The following is a 21,686-nucleotide window of genomic DNA, read 5'->3' on the forward strand; positions in this document are numbered from 1 at the left end:
ACGTTTCATAGAGATCTTTGCTAATAAGTAAGATCACTTTATGCTTATGCTATTATTGACGATTGAAGCACGATTGAAGACGTCTATTAAACAATTCGTTTGGAATGCACAACATTTAAAGATACCCTGGAGCCGTATTTTGCATTTGATACATTAGCAGACGAAGTTTGTAGTCTGCCTTTTTGGGATAGCGTTACCAGTGCAGTTCGTGAAATAGTGGAGTAATGCGTTGTACAATAAATATGTTTTTAATATTTTTTAATAATTAAACACTAGAATATGCCACTTTAATTTTTAAGTTATATTTATATATACGACTAGTTTTGAAAACTTACAGATATTTTCATTTTAATTTTTTTTTGTTTGAGTTTTAATTTTTACCAGAAGATGAAAACATCTGTAAGTTTTCGAAACGAGTCGTATATATAAATAAAACTCATTTAAACTGGTATATTCAAGTGTTTAATTATTTAAAAATAATCAACATGTTATTCCACAAAGTTAATGCCAAATCAATAAACACACACGTTTCATAGACGTCTTTGCTAATAAGTAAGATCACTTTATATATGGCAGCTATTATTGTCGATTGAAGCATGAGAGGTCCATCAAATAATTTGTCTGGAATACACAACATTTAAAGATACCCTGGAGCCGTATTTTGTATTTATTGATACATTAGCAGACGATGTTTGTAGTCTGCCTTTTTGGAAAAGCGTTATCAGTGCAGTTCGTGAAATAGTGGAGTAAAACGTTGTACAATAAATATGTTTTTAATAATTGAACATTTGAATATACCACTTTAATTTTTAAGTTTTATTTATATATACGACTAGTTTCGAAAACTTACAGATGTTTTCATTTTAATTAAGTTTTTGTTTTAGTTTAGAATATGCAAACATCTGTAAGTTTTTTAAACTAGTCGTATATATAAATAAAACTCATCAAAGTGGTATATTCAAGTGTTTAATTATTTAGAAATAATCAACATGTCATTCCACAAAGTTAATGCCAAATCAATAAATAATGTTTTGAATAAATTGACAAATGAATTTACTTCATAATATAAAATTCAAACTTTGTTTTTAACCAATTTAATAATAAAAGTTTGTAAAATGTGTTACAATGTAGCAAAAAACATTGTATTAAATATATTTACCTTTATAATTCAAATATTTCAGATTGTCGGAATCAGCTCGGATTATCAGAATGCCGGAAAACCAACTGCGGTCTTTGGTACAGGAACCTTATGAATATTCTGGGGACGCCAGAGCTGAAGACTCTGAATGGGATGCGCTGGTGAAGTTTGCGAGCAGAAAGCTTGAGAGGTAAGGGTTGTTTTTGCTGTCTCAGTGGTAAATTAAAGACAAATTAACCATTTTATTTTCAATCAATGGTATTCTAGTGATTTTTTTTTAAATACTTATGTATATCAGGCTTATTCTTAAACATTACAAAAAGTTACAGAAATATACTTGCAAAACTGAAATTGAAAACACAATTTTAGTTAAACTGCTATATTTCTGACATGACATTCAATCACAGTTACATATTATATTTTTTACAAAAAAAATCTGAAAAAATCAACAGCAAAAAATATTTCTGCTGTCAATAAAAAATAAAGGGTATAGGTTCGTTATAAAAAGTTATACTGAAAAAATATTTTAGATTTTGAATCAATTCATGCATGAGAATTGGGCATGAGAATGATCAGTACTTATATTTTGTATTAAATTTATATTTATAAAAGATTCAGTTCACTATTCAAAAACATTATCTATAAACTAAAGGATATAAATTCTAGGGCTATTGCTTTATAACTTTGATATAATATTACGACATCTCTCCAATAATTCACTTAAATGCGCCCTCACTATCCACTACGCATATTATATTGACCTCGACATTAACATATATCAGACCTTTTCGTCTTCCGATCGCTTTGTGATGTAGTACAAGATATTAACATTTCAATGTGGTCTTTTTATACAACCTCCAGGAAATAAATTGCCCCCTGAAGAACAATCTATCCATGACTGAAGCCTGAAGAGCACATCTTATTAAAGCATTTGTCTTTCACGAACGCCACTTCCAAAGCGTCCTGAATTGAAAATGAAAAACGTGATATATGGATGTTCCCATTGAAAAAAAAATCATTAGACAATACTGTTGGTAAAACAATACCTCTTCAGTTTATATTATAAATATTTATTCACAATACTAATTAATTAACTGGTCCAAATATAAGTTCAATAAAAATTAAAAATGATATCCTTAAACGTTTCGTAGTATATATAACTAATAATGCGGGAAAAATCATACACACATTTTACTAAAGTAACATTTTTATAAAAAAATACTCGACCATATATGGTACCTACCGAAAAATATCATGTGAAAGAAGGCGTCAATTGAAGTATAAATACAATTTTTAAAAATGTATTAATGTTGTTGTCAATCATGCGTAGAATGGTGAATGTTATGCGTGTATAAATTTATCACTTATACCGACCTATTATACGTCATATTCCGTGTAAATAAGAACTTAGACTTTCAAAACTTTTTTTCGATTAAAATTTCACTTGGTATGTATCAAAATTTCTTTAAATCTACTGTAACATGTATTCCGATGCATTCTACATAATTTTCAAATATCGTAAACATGATGCAGTGACAATGAAATAAAATGGATTTATTTGACTACAAAGTGACTATTCAATTGATTTATGATTTTTCTTCATCTTTGACATAAATAAAAATATTTTCATTAAAATATTCAATGGGCTTTAAATTTAAGGAAGCTTAAATTTTTATTGAGATTTTAAGTAAAATTGTCAAATTATTATTTCATATATTTTAAACGTACAATTCGCGATATTCCCATAAATATGAATTTTCTAAAATATCCCAAAAGGCTTGTAGGGGTGCAAAGACGGAAGAGAAATTGGAAGCCTTAGTTAAGTTTGAATTGACGGCCGGAAATGAGGGACACAGTTTCAGATTTCATTTCCTCTATATTTGGATACACAATGTAAGCACTGAATATAGTATTCAATATTAAGTTCTTACATATTCCGACAGGATAAGACTGATTGCGTAACTCTCATATCCTGTAACATATTATGTAATTTAAGCCGAATGGTCAAATAGAACGTGGAATTTATATTTAGCATTTTGTATGGCTTTATAAATATTTTATTAGATTACTTTCTTTGTACTTGTCTTAATTATTTTATCTGATTTTAAACTAAATAAGTTACCAGCACCTGTAAACAGAGATGATAGAACGCCTTTTGCTGTCTTTGCAATCATTATTTGCCTCTTGCACATCATTGACATCTTCTCATACATATTCTCACCTATTATTATTCTGAATTTCGACCTTTAAAGTGTCAAGTATTTCAGGAACATGATCATTTCAAGTGGTATCGTCCATCCTCTGTTATTATTTCCAACTTAGTTTATTTCATATATTTGTTTTACCACCCTCACATTTTTCACAGTCTTAAATTTTTTATCGATAAAATATATGTCAGCCTTGTATCGCTTCCTTATTTCACCATTTTAACATCGATCATACATGGTTTTGCGTACATTTCAACTTCTTTCATTTTTTTTTGCCAACTTTATCACATAAAATATATACCAGATAATGTGAATATAAAATATTTAAAACCCAAATAAAAAAGTTAGAAAATACGTGGCACAAATTTGAAACCATTTTTAAATGGCTATCTTCAATAACGAAGACAAACAAAGCGGTACTAGAATTGTCACTATTTCAATATCCTTAAATGTAATGCCTAACTAATCCACGTTAAGTCATTTCATATTACGTGAACAACTTGACAGCAATTTTGAATCATAAAGCCTAAGGATTTAGTGACGAGTATTCCTTTATCGTGTTTCTCAAAATCTAGTGTCTGAATATCAGTGTTAATATGTAAATTTAGACCGTACATTAAGAGGGTGATAGCTTTAACGGAGAGGAAACCTCTATAGAGATGCTCTTCTTGAATACGAGTAAACTGCAGAGTATTTGCAAATAAAAGTCTATCTCAAAATCGACGTCGTTACTAGTGGAAGAAAATATTTCAAAAATTCATAAAAATTTAACATGATACCCCCAAAGCTTAAAAGTCAATTTTTCTATAATTTTTTTATCAAATTAACTTCATACTATTATCATGTAAGAAACCAGTTTAAAAAATTCTCATTGTTTTAATGAGTTTGTCAACAAAATATCTATTTGACTCGACTCGACTTTAAATTTAAATTTAATTTAATTTACCTTAAAAAAACTTTAATTTTAAATTCCAAATAATTAATTTTGTATCGTTCACTATATTTTGAGCATGTCTAAATTGTTGCTTACAAATTAAGGCTAAGAGTTATCATTATCAATATTATCATTGATATCCTGGATGGAGAGTGATTAGTAAGTAACACAGTAAATAAAGTGATCACTTAAAATAGCTTTCAATATGTCGTTAACACTGTGATATCTAGACTTTTTTATATTTCGTATATTAAAACATTGTTTTTTTTGTGATATACTAATAAAATACTCACCTTATCATTCACCGTTCACTTTGTGTAATACCACTGAAAAGTTACTTATACTCATCCGTTTGTTACTTTAAGTGGTATTATACAAAGTGAAGGATGAATAATAAGAAGTGTTGAACATTTTTAATTCACGTATCACTTTCATAAAAACCTTTTTTTTTGAAAATCGACTAAATTTTATCACAGTCAGGTTAAAGGTATGGCAATTAATAAAATATGAACAAACAAACATTGGTTTATATTTAAAACGTTTTTAATTAGTCATTAAAAATTTCATATTTGGTAATTTGGTTTAAATGGAAAACAATAATTATTTTAGCAGAAAATTAAAGATATTTGATTGCAAATTTATTAGAGTGCGAAGGGTTAATCTACTACGAAAGACAATTAAGGTAGAATTTAACTAATTAACTGCTATAACACTTTGTCAATACAAACATTTATATGTTAATTGTATGGTTATTACCGGATATAAATTACATTTCCTGTAAATAAGGATTATTTCAAACAAAATAAATATAATATATGAATAATGTGCAAACAAAGTTACCTTCATTTTTGCAGCTTATGTACATCTCATTAGCAACGCATATTAAACATCCATATTGCATTAATTTTCAAAAGTTGTATACATGCAGCATTGCTTCGTTTGTAAATGATAGATGGTGCTGCCATCTCTTAAAATATAAGAATAACTTTCCCTACTTGAATATAAGTGAGAATTCTTCAGAATTATTTCACATACTAGGCGGAGCCTGAAATAATACTGCACTTTTCCAACAAATAAATTTTAAAAAGTATGTGATATGATATTAACAATGGTGATACCAAAAATAGTTGAATTAATTTTTCAAATTTTGAAATTATGCTAGATGACCCGGTGCAATTACAAGGGGAATTAAAAAGGGTGCTTTTTCAGTCTTTTCTGAAGCGCGTGACTAATCAAGTTGCTATTGTATAATTAACAATTAGCTTAAAATTTCATAAATTGAAGCAGTTCTTTAAGTACAATTCGACTCAAATCAGATTTAGAAAAAAAAAACATTTCAAAATTGATTGCTGTGAATTTTTCGTTATAATTGTGATTTAATTGTGAGCACCATGTATTCTCCATATTTCAGAAAGGCCTTTGGGATTCTACGTATTTTGACAAAATAAATGAGATCAAGTTTAAAATGTTGATTGAAAATACTTCACTTTGTTAAAATGATCTAAAAATACCTTTTGTGTTCCTTATTTGATAAAAAGATATAAGGCTCTAAACCTAAGATCATCCCTTTCAGATTCCTGAAGTCGTCAGCTTTCGAAATTGACATTGACAACAGCGTCAGCGAAGAGGGAAGGTATTCTCCGAGATTTATCAATGAAATTGCTGAAGAAATCGACGTTTTGGAAGATAAAAAGGCTCCATTATTTAGTAAGTAACATTTGAGTATTTTTGAAAGTGAAAATTTTACAACAATAATAAAGAAAACATTTTTTATTTCAACTTATTGATTCGATAATAACTATGTGGTAATATCTACCCATTCAAATTGAAATTTAACATAAAAATATTTTTTTAAATTATCTGTTTCATATATAAAGGCTCTATTATTAACGCAAGTAACATTCAAATATATTATTTAGTGAGAAAACATATATATTTTCATTTATTGATTTGGCAGTCACTTTTTGGTAATATTTATCTTTTTTTTAATATAAATTGTACTTTAAAATACCACTGTTCCTTAAAAAAAATCTTACATGTATTACGATGGATTTCGCATCATTTTCAAATACAATATTTTAAAATGATAAGACACGCGAAACAAAAGATTTGAAGAATAAGTGATATAAAGGATGAATAATTAGAATTAAAAGATTGAAAAACTTGACTTTGATAAAATTTACAAAAAATCTTCACTGATAATGCAGTTGTTCCGCAATAAACATTAAAAATTGTCACATAGATAAAACAAAACTTAGATTTACTAATGACAAAAATAAAAAACTTTCAATTCGTTTTGCAATTTTATTTTTTATACCATTTTGTGAAACATAGTATTTTTTTAAAGTAACACCTTTTAGGCGCGGTAAAATAAACTGGATCAGACAAAAAATGGTTTTAATTTGTTTATAGCATTCTGGTTTTAAACTCTTAACAAATTTTCTTTTTAGCTCTAAAAACTCAACAGATGTCGCGTATATTATTTATTTTGTATATCGACAAAAGTTGGTTTTAATAATTTCATTTATTGTAAACATGAATTGTATTACGTGCTATTAAAATTTATATTAAATTTGTACGAAATTGCGAATTTGTCACAAAACTGTTAAAACAATCATAACATGTGTTTTATGAATATTTTTAATGTGATTTTCTCTTTGCCATTAATTAAATGTAAACGAATATTTTTCGTATTTTAATCGCTGCTTTACTGTCGAAAAATATTTTAAATATGTAAAAGAGAATAAATTCTTTTGTACTATTGTTGGTTTTCATAAAAAAAAGGAAAAACAAATTTTCTTGCGTATTATACCAATGTCATATACATAATATATATTACAAAGCCTTTGATAACAAAAAAAACAATTTGAATTGAAATATGCAAGTCACTCAATATTTTGTTTAAATGTGATGGAAATTAATCATTTTATGATAGCCACATTGTCATTTATACATTTTTATAAAAGTTTTTGGTATCATTAGTCTATAGGAAAAGTAAAATAGGGTTTAAAAGGGATAAAAGTAATTCATCGTTCTGAAAATCGACAATTCTTTACTCGTCCGTTCATTTCACAGCAATATACATGCCAAACAATTCCTTTGATTCTCGGGCAGTTTGTATCAATGAACAAAAAATTATCAAGGATGGTTTTATTGTGTCGTTCACCCTTTGTTAAAGGGTTCCATGAAGGCTGTTTTTTGGAAGTCGATATCCCTACCCTCATATTTATCTTGAAAAGTTTGCCTATATCTCTTGAATGATTTTATATATTGATATTTGGTAATGAAAAACTTTTGTGTTTATTCAAACGTAGTTTTGCTGAAGAAATATATAAAAAAAAATGGGTATTTTTTCTTGTGATGGTGACCTTTTTTAATGTGTGTTACCTGATTTTTTAAAACTCATTAAATTTAACTTAGTAAATTTAAATAAATATTATGAACACTTTAAAAAATCAGTGCTCAACCCTTACAGCAATTAAGTTTTAAAAAATGAAGAAGTGTGAATCATAAATTTCATAATTTGATTAATAACTATTCGCAAAATTCTTCACTCTCCCATAGAAAAATGTTTCAAGAGTTTGAAATAAGGCCTGCACTGTGCGAGCAATTTGTCATTTGAACAAATTAATAGTTAAATTTATGATTCTATTCAAACAAATTTCAAGTCCAATTTCTCTCTTAATTTTTTGATATACTTACTACCATTTATTCAATCATAAATTTGTTTAAGTGAACTCTAATGTTTTTAAAAAAATCAACCGATGACTTGTTTTATTTTCAGAATTTGTTCTTAATTAATTTTTATTGATTTTAACGAAGTATGATTTATATTTTTCAGAGAGAAACAAGCTGAAGAAGCTCTTCATCCCAATGCTGCTGATCTTAAAACTCTTCAAGCTGAAGCTGCTTCTCTTCCTGCCTCTGATTCTTGGCCTAGCTAGCTTCAAGAAACTGCTTGGATTCCTCGCCATCATTATTCCTGGTAACTGATAAAATTTAAACATATTTTTTTTAAATCATCCTATTCTAAGGCTTATTTAATGAAAATGGTATTACGTATGAGGGTAAACTACTGCTCAAAAAATGAGTTTAATTCTATTATATGTTTGAACGATGTTTATTTACGAGTAAATACCTACGAATCATGTGATTAATTTAAATATGGGTCTCGGATGTCTCTTTAGTTTTTTCTTTAAATCTTTGTTTAAATAATAAGAAACACTTTTTTTATATATTGAGATATTTAAAAATATGTTCAATATACTGCTTTTAAAAACAATCCCTCAATTTACTTCAATTCTCAGATACGCAATCCAATGGTCGAGAGGTCTTGTCACCGTGTGTTTTTGATGTTCACCGAGATAATTAATTTATCGTACTCTTACTAGTATGCACGACAACCGTGTGCATGAATGTTAGCAATTATTTTTTGCATCTATTCCGGTTATTCGCGTCGCATTTCCTGCATTCGGTCTATGAATATACAATTTTTCAACTGCATGTCATTTGTCGTAAACTCCATATAACTTATTGCTTGTAATATTTCTATGAATATCAACGTTAATGAATTACGAGCAAGGGTATTTTTTATATACTTTGGGTAAGACAGGTTAATAAAACGTGAAATAATATTTCTCTTACAAAATTAATTCTGAAAACAGTACTGTTTAGCGCCTTCTTGTTTACCAGAATAACACAATTGCTCTGCGGATTGCATAACTTTTATTTCGCCGGCGTAATTTAACGTTTCTGTTAGTACATGAATACTGGATTATGCTACAATACTTGGCAGTTTTTTATATCATGATTTGGGTTAATACCTCAGCAAAGATAAATAATTCTTTTGAGATGTCAATGAAGTCTGGGTATTTGCAGGGCTTACGGCTTATCATTGGTTGATTTGGGTTATCCCATTATACACTATGTACAATTTATTATATCCTTTTATACAATTTATACATCATTTTAAAATTCACAGACTTCCATAATCCCGTCTCAATAGACTTCTTCTGCTCCCTTAAGGTAGTATTTTACGAAAAAGGTGCTATTAAAATTACCCATTTAAAAATAATAATATTCATCTGTATTGAGCCTATCAATACAGTTATAATTCGAAGATCAAATCCAGTATTTTGGAGCAAAAATTTGGAAACACTCAAATACTGAAAACAATTCTTCTTCATACGGTTGATTTTATCATAATTGCCATCTAAATGTGTACGTAAAAAAATATGACTGATAAGATAAAACAATGATAAATTATGAATAAACTTGGAATGATTTAATTGGTGTAAATTATATAAAAAGACAAAAACGGTAAAAATAACATAAAAAAAACTATGTCAAACTAACCGTCACGCCGTTTCTCCACAGGAGTAGCCGGATATAATGAAATGCCACTCCAATCTTTCAAAACAATCTTCGCCTCTTCCAAATTTTTGCATCTCCTCATATATACCCGCCGATTATTCTGACTTCTGACCTGACCTCCCCCAAGTTATTGAAGTTATTGAAATGCCTCAAAATTTGCTTGACTATTTTTTCTTCATTCAAAATAATTCATTTTTATTATTTTGGAAGGCATGTAAAACATAAATTAATGCTAATTTACAAATCTGTTAATGGTAAAATTATTCGAAAAGTATATTAATTTTGACCATAAAATTTAATTAAGGGTTTACTTAACCTTATTGCTTAGTACAATAATAAGGATTATGTTAATTTTATAAGCTAACATTCAAAAGGTATTTAAGTAGTTAGTTTCATTAAAATAGACCATTCAACTAATTGCCTTAGCATAGTGAATATTAATTACACGTTTTAAATTATTTAATAAATATATTAAAAGCACATACAAAAACATGAAACTTATTAACTGATTCGGCATCAACTTTGCGAAGTAACATGATGATTTAAAATATAAAAAATAAACATTGGATAAGATTACATTATTGAGTTTGTAAATACTTTTTTTTGGAGAATGTCTTTACATTAAATAAGTATTTTTAACACTCTCCTTATCATTCATCGTTCACTTTGAGTATTACACATGAATGACACGGAGAGTGTCATATTACCATACCACAAAACTAATAATGCTTTTAATATGCAAAATATAAATATTTTTAATTTAAAAACTATTTATTATCTTTTAAGATTATTTTTTCTTTTTATACTTCATCGATTTTATTTAAACTGAAATACAATTTTTTTTAAAAAAAGATCTATCTTGTTCACATAAAAGAAGCAAAGGATACTGCAACGAAAAGGTTTTGGGAATTATGGCGTAAACCAGACTTGTTAATTAAGTTAATTGTTTTATTATAAAACTCTTTTATCTCACACGAGGAACTAAAACTCATTCTCATTTTGATGAAATGTTTATAATTATTTACGTAATTAGCAAACGATACAATTCGCTCACTCCTTTCAACAACGTCATATTTAAAATTTCAACAATTTTCAATTGTGCATGCTTTCGAAATGCCCAGAAAATGCTCTTCTTCCCAGCAAAAGCGGCATATTTTTAACATAATATTAACCCGCTACTGGGCAGAAAGTGTTGGTTTTGCATTTTAAATAAAATGTTTTGTTTAATTATTTTTTTTAATGTACTTCATATTTTTCCAATGGAGAAAAAAAATCAGGTTTTACTTTAAAAGATCTGTTGCACAATAAAAAGTTCAATAATTGGCTTGATATTTATTTTTAATACATTGTATAATATTTTTAAACTTTTAAAACGAACTCCTGAAAAATCAAGTTTTTTGATATATGGTGTTGATGAAAGGAGTGAACGACTTATCTCCAGATAGAAGCTATTTTGGATAATTATTTGCCTACGAGATTTTCAATTCAAAACTAGCAGTAAAATTGTATGGAGCATGTTGAAAAATAATTCGTAAGAATAAACGAATTATTAATCCATCATAATAATCCTGAAAATTAATTTTGAAAATTCTTTTAAGAAAATTTCTTATTTTAATGTCATTAGTCTGAAAAATTACTCCAGTTTTAGGAAAAATATTTTCAAGTCAACTTTTTCTTATAATATGGTCATTGAATTTTTCGATACTTAGAACTTTTTAAGCGGGTTCAAAAGGAAACCTAGACAGCGATAACATTGTCAAAGTGATTTAAACTTTTGACATATTGCAAATAATCTAAGTTATTTTTCGTGTTTTTAAGAGCACCCGAAAAACTTATCTTTTATAAAATCCAATATTCTCAGTCGGCAATAAGCATTGTATTCAATTTTTTGCTCACTGAGCGATGACCTAAAAGAGCCCGAATAGGCTAAGTACTCATTGAGACTTGTTGAAAAGTAAAAGTTTTAAAAATAGGATGAAAATTACTCATGGTATATCTTTATTAAGTTCTTTTTTAAGGGCAAGTATTTGTTAAGTCGCGACTTTATTTTCTCTAAATACAGGTCACATTTTACAAAAATGATTTTTTTCTGAAACATCGTTTTTACGTTTAAAAAAAAGTTTTCTTCGAAATAAATACATAGTTTTGAAAATTAAAGAGTTATTGAAAGGTGAAGAGTTAAAAAAAATGTTAAAAAAAAAAAATTAACTCTTACTTTATTGTAAAAATAATTATTATTCTAAGAAACAAAAAAATTATTCTTTACCCTTTTTTAATTTAAGAATTAATCTTTGCTCATGAAAACGGGGTTCAAAATGAAAACTTTTACAAATCAAAGGTAATGTAGTGGTTTGGGCATGTGAATCGAATGAGTGACGAATGAATACTAAAACCATACATTTAAGAGGCAAATGTGGTCATAGAAGCAGAGGAAGACAGAGGAAAAGGCATGATTAAGTATTTCATATGCTTGAAAGTGGTCAGATTAGGAGTTGAAATAATTTATTGGTATGTAAATGGAGATGCATGAATGTGGAAGAGGTGACGATTGTTTGCAAAGACAGATTCGTGTACCGTTCTATTTATAACATTTTGAGTGTGTCCAAATACCTGTTCCCAAATCAGGATTATCTCTACTTAGCAGAAAGTGTAATATAATCACTTAAACCAGCCTACCCAGACTTCTATATTCGTCTTTATCTATGTTGAGATTCCAAAAAATAATACCGTTCTATTTTCTCTTCCTGCCTGTGATGGTTAGTTTGTTAGTTTTATGTATGTTTATTTTCTGAATTGTGTTTATTGGTATTATATAAAAATGAGCGATATCATAGGAGTGATCACCTTGCTGATCAAGATAACGCTGCGTCAATACGCTACAGTGCCCTTTGCACCATTAAGTGCGGATAAGGGTAAGAAGGAGAAGAAGAAGAAATTAAAACATCGTTTGTTGACCAAAGAAAATTATGAACATGATGTGCTTATAAAATTGAAATATTAAAAAGTGTAGGTAATATTTTTAGGTTTTAATTTGTACGAGATATTGGATATATTTTTCGAATCATCTATCACCATGTATCACACGACCGCAAAATTTCATAGTCATCTATTGTGTATGCTTTTTAGCGTCTCTGTAGCAAAATTGTGCTATATTTTTACGTCAATATGGCAGCCTTGGATTGATGGAACAGGTCAAAGGAGAAGCCTCCAATCCTTAGACTAAGCAGGAAATTTTATTACGAACCATTTTTCATGTTTTCCATAAGCCAATATTAATATAGAATATTGATAAATTGAGTTACGTGGGAAGACTGAAAACTCGTTAATATTGCGTCATTTTTAATTCTTACGAAAGTGATTTTGTGTTTTTTTATCTAACATATATTTATCAAAGGATACTTTTATTTTTAACTAAATACCATTACAGCAAAAACATTTTTCAAAATAAAACACTTGTTTACGTCCTCTTTGAGTTTATCAATGTAAACACTAGAGGTTCTGAGAATTATTAATATTCTTATGAACATGTGAAAATACAAACTATTTATATTTGGCATTTGCAGTTCTCGAAACTTGTCTTGTTTACATTTGTAAACTCCAAAAAAGTCTTGTAAAACTGATTTATTTGTATTGTCATGTTTTTCATAAAACAAATTCCGAATGATCAAATAAAACAATATCTTTAGCCCGTCCAAAATATATTTACATATATATTTTTTTTCTTAAATGTTTTTCTCAGATACTTTGTGGCACATTTTAAAAACTTTATAAATTAAAACAACTTTGTTTTAACCAGTTTTTATTGGTACACTTTTTCCAACCGGTTTCGACAAGAACCTTAACATCCTCAGGGTTAATGTACTAATTCTAAAACATTGAAATACTCATAGCTAAGTTAAAGTTAATTACCTTTCCCTTACAAGACCAAAATCGCACTCCGTACACCATATGAAAATGTTATTTAAAAAACTCCTAAATGTTGCTTTTATTGAGCATTGCGCAGCGAATACGTCCACTCCGGATGACAACTTATCGACAATTTTTAGAACTAAACCTTTTTACAGTACGTTTATGCATATTTTTTCCATCAAATATTTTCCCTAACATCATTCACTAAAAAGATAATAATTTGAATAAAATCTAATCATTCATATACTTATTAAATTTGATAAATTTAATAAGTACAGGAATGAAGTTCTGGTAAATTTCAAATTACTTATTAGACACGTATCCAATAATTTACTTATTTATCAATGCAAATGAAAAATATTGTACGCATAAGGACGTGCATACGTGAAAATAGCTAAACCATAAAGTTTTCCTAAAAGTCTTTACTGATCAAAAATATTAAAAAATATTAATACTTAAAATAACATTATGTTTTCTTCTAAAGTAAATACTTGAAGCATTTTTTTCATATTTTTAAGCACAATTTATCGTATACTTTTTCCTAAATAAAGTTATACTTAGTTTATTTTTATGTAAAGCCAAATCACAGTTCAAGAAGACGGATATTTTTAAGAACTATAAATGTTCTTATCAACATAAAAAATATAAAATAATTCATCAGATGAGAACGTCTGTAGTTTTCATGTGTTTTTTTTCATCATTAAATAATCAAATTATTCTACAAAGCTTATGCCAAATCAAAAAATTATATTCCTATTTTCCCTTTAGGTTTGATCGGATACTTCAAGCTCTGCAAACCAAATCTTCAGTCATCCTATCCTGGATTCGGCCAAGAATATTACAACAGTCCGCAATACACCCCTGCCGGGATAGGGCTACAGAGCTACGGGCAGTCCGCGTATCATCAGAGGCCTTACGAAGGCTACTACGGGAGGGAGCACTCATCGTCTGGGGGTGTAGCCTTCAGGGAGGAAGGTCACTCCCAGGACCTCGCTTACCAAGGGTGGCAGTATAGAAACGCTAAGGACTTGAAACCAGAAGAAAACAAAGCGTAAATTTGTTCTCTTTAATATTTATTGTATATTTAAAGCATTATTTACAGTGTGGTATGATAACGTAACATTATTCTCATCAGTGTAATGCCTTTTCAAAGTGTATAATGTAGTGTGCAATACCACTTTTTACCACAAAGTCGATTAAAGTCGAAGGAGAGTGTTGTACTTTTAAAGTTTCGTACTTCTATCTACGAGTATACAAAATTTTATAGAAATATTGTAAATTTTTTACGTGTATATGTAACGTGTGTACGCGTGTGCATTTGCTGTGCGTGTGTGTGTGTGTGTGTGTGTGTGTGTGTGTGTGTGTGTGTGTGTGTGTGTGTGTGTGTGTGTGTGTGTCTGTATTATGGTACCGTGGTTAGCGTCGCAGACTTTCAGTCAGAGTTGCAGGGTTCTAACCCACTCTTCCAAAACTCGATACCCAATTTTAATAACGGGTTGCTCAGGCTAATAAAAATAAATCTTAATTAAAATATATGTGTATATCAAATATTTCTTATGGTTTAAAAATTATATTTTAAATAACACGTGTTTAAAACTACACGTGTAAATAAAATTTACAGTTTATTTTTCAATAAAATCCTTTCCATAAATTGGAATATCTCTTAAAATATTCCACAAAAAATATTAAAGTAAATAATAAAACGCTTTGTATAATTTTGCATCAAAACAATCTGAAAAATTGAATTATGCAAAATATAATATAATAATAAAACCCTTATCCGCACCCCAATGGTGCATAGGGCACTGCGTCATATAAACGCAGTGTTATCTTGATCGTTTACACATGAAGGAAAGGTGATCAGCCCTCCGCTTCAGGTACCAGTCCAGGATAATATTGAATAAATATGACAGTGAAAAAATCACTTCTATTTATTTTACCCCCCTTGGGAATCGAACCCGGGACCTCCAGAACGGTAGCTGAACGTGCTGACCATTACACTACGGAGGCGGACCAAATTATATACAAAATATTAGCACATAATTTAATAATGTCTGTCTTGCAATGACAAAATAATAAACAATAATGAACTTTCACCCTTGATACAGTATTTATTTAAATTTTTCGTGTAGATATGCAGTGTACTTAAATAAAAGGTAAAAATCTAATCATTTTAAGCCATTTTAGAACAAATGTGTGAACATAGATTAAGATTAGATTAATAAAATATATTTATTACAATAAAGGAAGTTTTCCTGTTTATTTATACTATGTAAATAATTACTGTTAAAATAAAAATAAAATGATTTGAAAATAATATGTTTATATTTATTTATAAAGATCATTTGGTGGGGTTAAAACTCCTTTACGTGTGGAATTTATAAAGATATTTTTTTAATCACTTACAGATCACGTAGTTTGCAGTATTTCCTTTCAAAATACAAAATAGGCTATGATTCTATTGCTCATCGATCTGGCATTGTATTGTGAGAAGATGAACATGGTTTTATAAATATTAAATTAATATTTCAACATTGAAAAATAAGTATTTTGAGATAAGAATACCTAGAACATAGAGTTCTTGGAATTTTTAACGGGCTTACGATATGTGATGGCTAATAAAAGTATCGCTTTAAACACTCTGTTTTATTCACTATTTGACCCACAATTTACTAAAAAAAAATGGCATTACAACAAGTGATAAAAATTATTTACATTTTTCGATTTGAAATGCAGAGGCGATTAGAATTTATTTAATATTTACATGTAAAAAAATTGTTTGATTCAAAATAGAAGCTATGGGGTTAAAGGTAACTGTAAAACTGGCGTGATGAGATCAAATACTATCAATTACAGGAGAAATCGAAGATGGTTATCCAAATTGTCTATTATGCTTTTTTTATATTTTTCCATCCCCAACCTTTCTTATTACCATTTGATATTCTTATTACCATTTGACAAGCCTTTGATAAAAAGAAAATTCTTCGTAAAAATACAGGAATCCATTTCAAGCATAAAAATTTAATGATGTTTTTTTTAAACAAAAGTTTTTCTTTCAAACATTTCTTTGAAACATTCTTTTTTTTTTCAACGTTTCAATATTTTACGTGAAACTTTAGTAAAATTTTGAAAAAATTAAGCAACATTACAAAAAAAGATTTCAAAACTACTCACGACAGGCATTAAAGAGACTGAAACCTACGAAACTCACTGAAATACACCTTCTTGAAAAAGAATATGAGAATTTTCATTTGATTTTAATGTCGTAACAGCGTAAACTGTTCAAGATCATAAGAAATATTTATTTTAAAAGAGAACATTTATTTTCCAGATTAAATAAATAAAGGGAAATATTTATTTTACATTAGAAATATTTATTTTACAGATTGTTTAATAGTATTTAAGTAAAACAATACTTTTAAACACCACGCCAAGAGCATTTTGAGAATCGATGTATGGATGTGATACATTGCCACTCTATAAAGCTCCACAGTCAAAAACTTGTTGTTTGGTATCCCATAAACGGGTTTATGCTTTTATCAAAACTGGCGTATAAAAGAGCAGAGATATGGTACTCTTAATAGAGAATATTATAATGAAAACCCGCAGAGCTTTTATACGTTGAAAGTTTTAACAGTTTATTCACTAGTGTGTGAAATGTCAAAGACTAAGTCATTTGACTTTTTTACTTTACAAACGGAATGCTTTAAGGGTAAATATTTTCGTGTCAATAACAGTTTTAACATTTTTCATATATTTAAAATCTGTTTTCCGTGTTACTCTTATATACAGGTAGAAAATATCGGGGTTATTCGTTTTTTTTTTGTAGATTGAATTAGTTAAAAATTAAAAATCAAATTATTTTTATTACTAAGTTTAGTCGGTGTTGTTTTCTTTTAAATGTTTAAATCAAGTTACCGAAATCAAAAGTTGCCTTTCTTATCGCAAATAGATTCAAAATATTTTTGTTTATTGTTTTACAAAACTTGATTTAAAAAAAAAACAAAAGTCATTTATTTTATTCTAATAACAGCTGGACAGTATCTAGATTCAAAACTCCCATACACCGAACGCTAAAACTCGGCAAAGATTTCGCGGACCATATCAATATCTGGAATATGTCACTTCCTAACTATAAAACAATAATAATTACAATATTTCAGACTAATCCATAATTCCTTGTTTTTTATATGTTCATCCTTGTTTAGATAAGTTCTTTTCCAAACATTAAAATACCTACTTTAAAAGAGAAAACACATTATTTTATCATAAAGTAAACGTGCTATATATTTTGTGCAAATTAGCTACGATCGTTAATAAAGTAAAAAAATAACAAAAAAATACGTCTACAGAAACTCCAATTAATGCTTAATTAAATTAATAAATTTTCCAAATGATTTTTTAACAACTAAAAGTAAAAAAAAAAGGAAATTTATGCATTTTTAGAATACGTTAAAATATAATTCATTTTACATCACATTAGAAACAAACAGTTTTTAGTCGGCTGATATGACGTATTATGTTAAAAAACTGACTATCTCAATTACGATTGATTAATATTTTTAAAATATAAATAAATTTTTATTTTTTACTTGTGTTGTTGTTATTTTTGCGTTTTAATTGGGAGAATGCTTACAAATCGAACATCGTAAAAGTGAAAATAAATATTGTTCGTGAGTGTTTTAAGATGGCGTGTTTGGATTCTTACATTTACGTTATTTAACAACTAAAAGAAGTTAATTGGTTAACGATATGTTAATGCAACGGACATGAAATTGAAAGTGATTAGCAATTATTTAAGAAGTATTTATTACATTTCACCGCACTCAGGTTATTGACATGATAACAGTGCATTTATGATAATTTGAGGCATTTCGATCATGAAAAATACAAGTCATTAACACTCAGTAGTTTCATGTATTGATTTTACAATCACTTTTTGGCTATGTCTTTCTTTATGTATATCTTAAACGTGGTATTTTATTAAAATTAAACACCTGAATAATCCACTTAATCGAATTTTATTTTTATTTACGACTAGAAATTTCAAATTTAAATTCAGATAAAACAATAATTAATAATATACTGTTTCAAAATACGTCACCATTATTATCAATGTTTCCTTTTACAAAAAATGTTGTTCCTTAACCCCCCTACCTATATTTATTAACCTATGTATACACCTAAATATATTTTTATTCGTTTTAAGTTTTAATTTGTACCAGAAGATGAAAATAATTGTCGTTTTTGAAACTAGTCGTAAATAAAAATAAAACTCGATAAAGTGGATTATTCAAGTGTTTAATTTTAATAAAATAATCATGTCATTCCACAAAGTTAATGCCGAATCAATAAATAATTTACGTAACTTGGTAAATAGTTTTTATTTTTTAAATCTGCTTGACACAATTTTCGATCAGTTTCGTATCAATATTACCGCATATTTACTTTCAAACTTTGTTAGGACGTTATAGTTGTGCTTACTAATTAAATTTTATTATTATTTTTTTATTTGACTTACTTCAGCTTCTTTGTCTAAAAGTAATGTAAGTAAAGTATTATTTTTTTGTAGGTACATTTAGACAAAACTTTATTTGTATTCATTTAAATACAATAAATCGATGTAATTATTATATATATAATATAGGACTTTTTGGTGAAGACCTCCACATATATAGAAGATCCAAGCATTTGAGTAGTGTGGTTGTCAATATTGGGTAGAATTGGTGAATGTTACACGTTTGTTAAGTGATCACTTAAACCAACCTATGATGGTTGTCAGCCCCGTAAGCGCCAGACTTCCATATTCTTCTTCATCCTTGATGAGATGTCAAAAAATAACGGATTGTTTTATTACTGTCACTGCGAAAAATAGGTTTTATTGAATATCGGGTCATTAAAGGAATTGCGATGTGTCGTTGTCATTGGTTGAATCGTGAGTATTTTACTGAATATAATGTTCTAACTTAACATCAAATGTCCAGACTTTTACGAAAACTTCTGTTTCTATTAGGGCGTCAATAACAATGAATGTTTTTCATAAGAATACTAATCTCATACAAAGATATTACTTGAATCCAATAAAAGGAACTTCACCCAATTACTTTTGTACTTTTATTGATACTAAAAATCAAACTAAATTTACGATTCTACTTTATATTTATTTGTCGTGAAAACGTTAGTACTTTCAGGGGTGCTCATTTTTATACTATGTTACATATATCACAAACTGTATAGAGAATAATTTTTGTAATTAAATAAATAAATTCGAAATGCTCGGTATAATCACATCCAAATCGCATTTTTTTATTTTATGGTAGAAAATTTAATTGAAATATGGAATTTTACCAACGGTCTGCAGTTACAATAAATATGTTTGTATCGCTATAAATTTAAAGGTATTTGAGAAAGTTCCCTTACTTTGTGAACGAACACCCGATTTACAATTAATTTTTGGGTAAAAATGATAAATAAGCTTTAAAAAGATTTTATTGGATTATTATGTGTTAAATTTTTCTTTCAAAGGCTTTCGAGCCACTTTGAAATATTTTATAAATAAAAATATACATTTAGGTGTGTATGTTTGAACTGCTGTTAATTTAAATGTAAAAAAAAGTCCCATTTAAATGTGAACGATTAACCCATTTAAAACATTTTTTGGGTAAAAATGATATGTTGGCTTTATAAAGACTAATTGTCACACTTTATTGCTAGTAAATTTTTTCTTTCATAGACATTCGAATGTTTAAAAATTTAAATTCAGATAAAACAATAATTAATAATATACTGTTTCAAAATACGTCACCATTATTATCAATGTTTCCTTTTACAAAAAATGTTGTTCCTTAACCCCCCTACCTATATTTATTAACCTAAATATACGATTAAATATATTTTTATTCGTTAGTTTTAATTTGTACCAGAAGATGAAAACAATTGTCGTTTTCGAAACTAGTCGTTAATTAAAATAAAACTCGATAAAGTGGATTATTCAAGTGTTTAATTTTAATAAAATTCGAATGACCTTTGAATGTGTAATAAATACATTTATTCACGTATGTATGTTTTTATTGCTGTAAATTAAAATGTATTTGAGACAGTCCCATTTAAAATGTAAATTATTACCCCATTGACAATATTTTTTGGGTAAAATGATATGTTGGCTTTGTAACGATTTAATTGGCACACTTATACCCACAAATGGCACATCTTCTTCATCCTTTCGGCGACACGCCATTCTTGTAAGACGAGAAACTCGCTTTGCGGATGAATCGAGTTAACAGGGGCAGCTTCTTGTTCTGTGAGATCAGCAGACCGGTTTCGCACAGCCTAATCTACTGACCGCAAATAGTCCCACCGATGTGGGCGAATGTCGTACGTTATGTCCAGGTCTGTAACTGGTCGAGTGGACATTATTGGAATCGTATTAATATGTGGAAGCTGCAGTTTAAGGCGTGTCTCTAGTTGACTGTGTTAAGGGGATAGTAGTTTTAATTGATTTTTTTTTAAATGTAATACAAATAATTATAAATACAGTAAACTTCAACGTCGAGATTAGTCTTGCGTTATCAGAAAGAATAGGGGAATATAACGTCACAGGGGGCATATGTTTTTAAATTGTATTTTAATTAAATAATAACTCATTCCAGTGATTTACGCTGCTTAAAATGTAAAAATACAATATAGAACATGTACCCCCTATAATATTATTTATTGATTCGGCATTAACTTTGTGGAATGATATGTTGATATTATTTTTTTAAAATTAAACACTTATTATAAACCACTTAATGGGATTTATTTCATTACACATGACTTCTTTTGAAAACTAACAGATTGTTTTATCGACAGGTGAAAAGTAAAACTAACGAGCAATGAATGTTTTGGTATGTTCAGAAGTTGATAAGTTATAACATGCAATTTAAAAAAATAAAATATTTTTTATCGCATACTGTCATTTCAAAATTTTGAGTGCGTCCAAATATTTGTTCACAAATCTGGATTATCTCCGCTTAGTAGTTATTTTTTACGTTTTTGACATTTCTCGAAACTTCTAGATACATTACACTATTAAACTCAAAACACAGTTCTTGACCTCAATAGACTTCACGAGAGACGTCTATGG

The 21,686-nt window shown here is 28.2% G+C and overlaps 1 protein-coding gene across 1 annotated transcript in view; it reads left to right on the top strand.

Moving 5' to 3' along the window:
• The window catches only part of Osi2 (DUF1676 domain-containing protein Osi2), a 31,302-nt gene extending 15,501 nt beyond the window's left edge, over positions 1-15,801 (top strand). Inside the window, exons 4-7 of the mRNA XM_088258705.1 lie at positions 1,182-1,328; positions 5,853-5,986; positions 8,121-8,264; positions 14,330-15,801. Coding sequence (XP_088114831.1) covers positions 1,182-1,328; positions 5,853-5,986; positions 8,121-8,264; positions 14,330-14,616 — 712 coding nt within the window. The 3' untranslated portion in view covers positions 14,617-15,801. The remainder of the gene's footprint in view (positions 1-1,181; positions 1,329-5,852; positions 5,987-8,120; positions 8,265-14,329) is intronic.
• The last annotated feature ends 5,885 nt before the right edge of the window (positions 15,802-21,686 follow it).

This window comes from Brachycentrus maculatus, unplaced genomic scaffold (assembly GCF_059751285.1).
Source record: "Brachycentrus maculatus isolate JH-2025_06_01 unplaced genomic scaffold, ASM5975128v1 h1tg000102l, whole genome shotgun sequence".
Classification (NCBI taxonomy): Eukaryota; Metazoa; Arthropoda; class Insecta; order Trichoptera; family Brachycentridae; genus Brachycentrus; species Brachycentrus maculatus.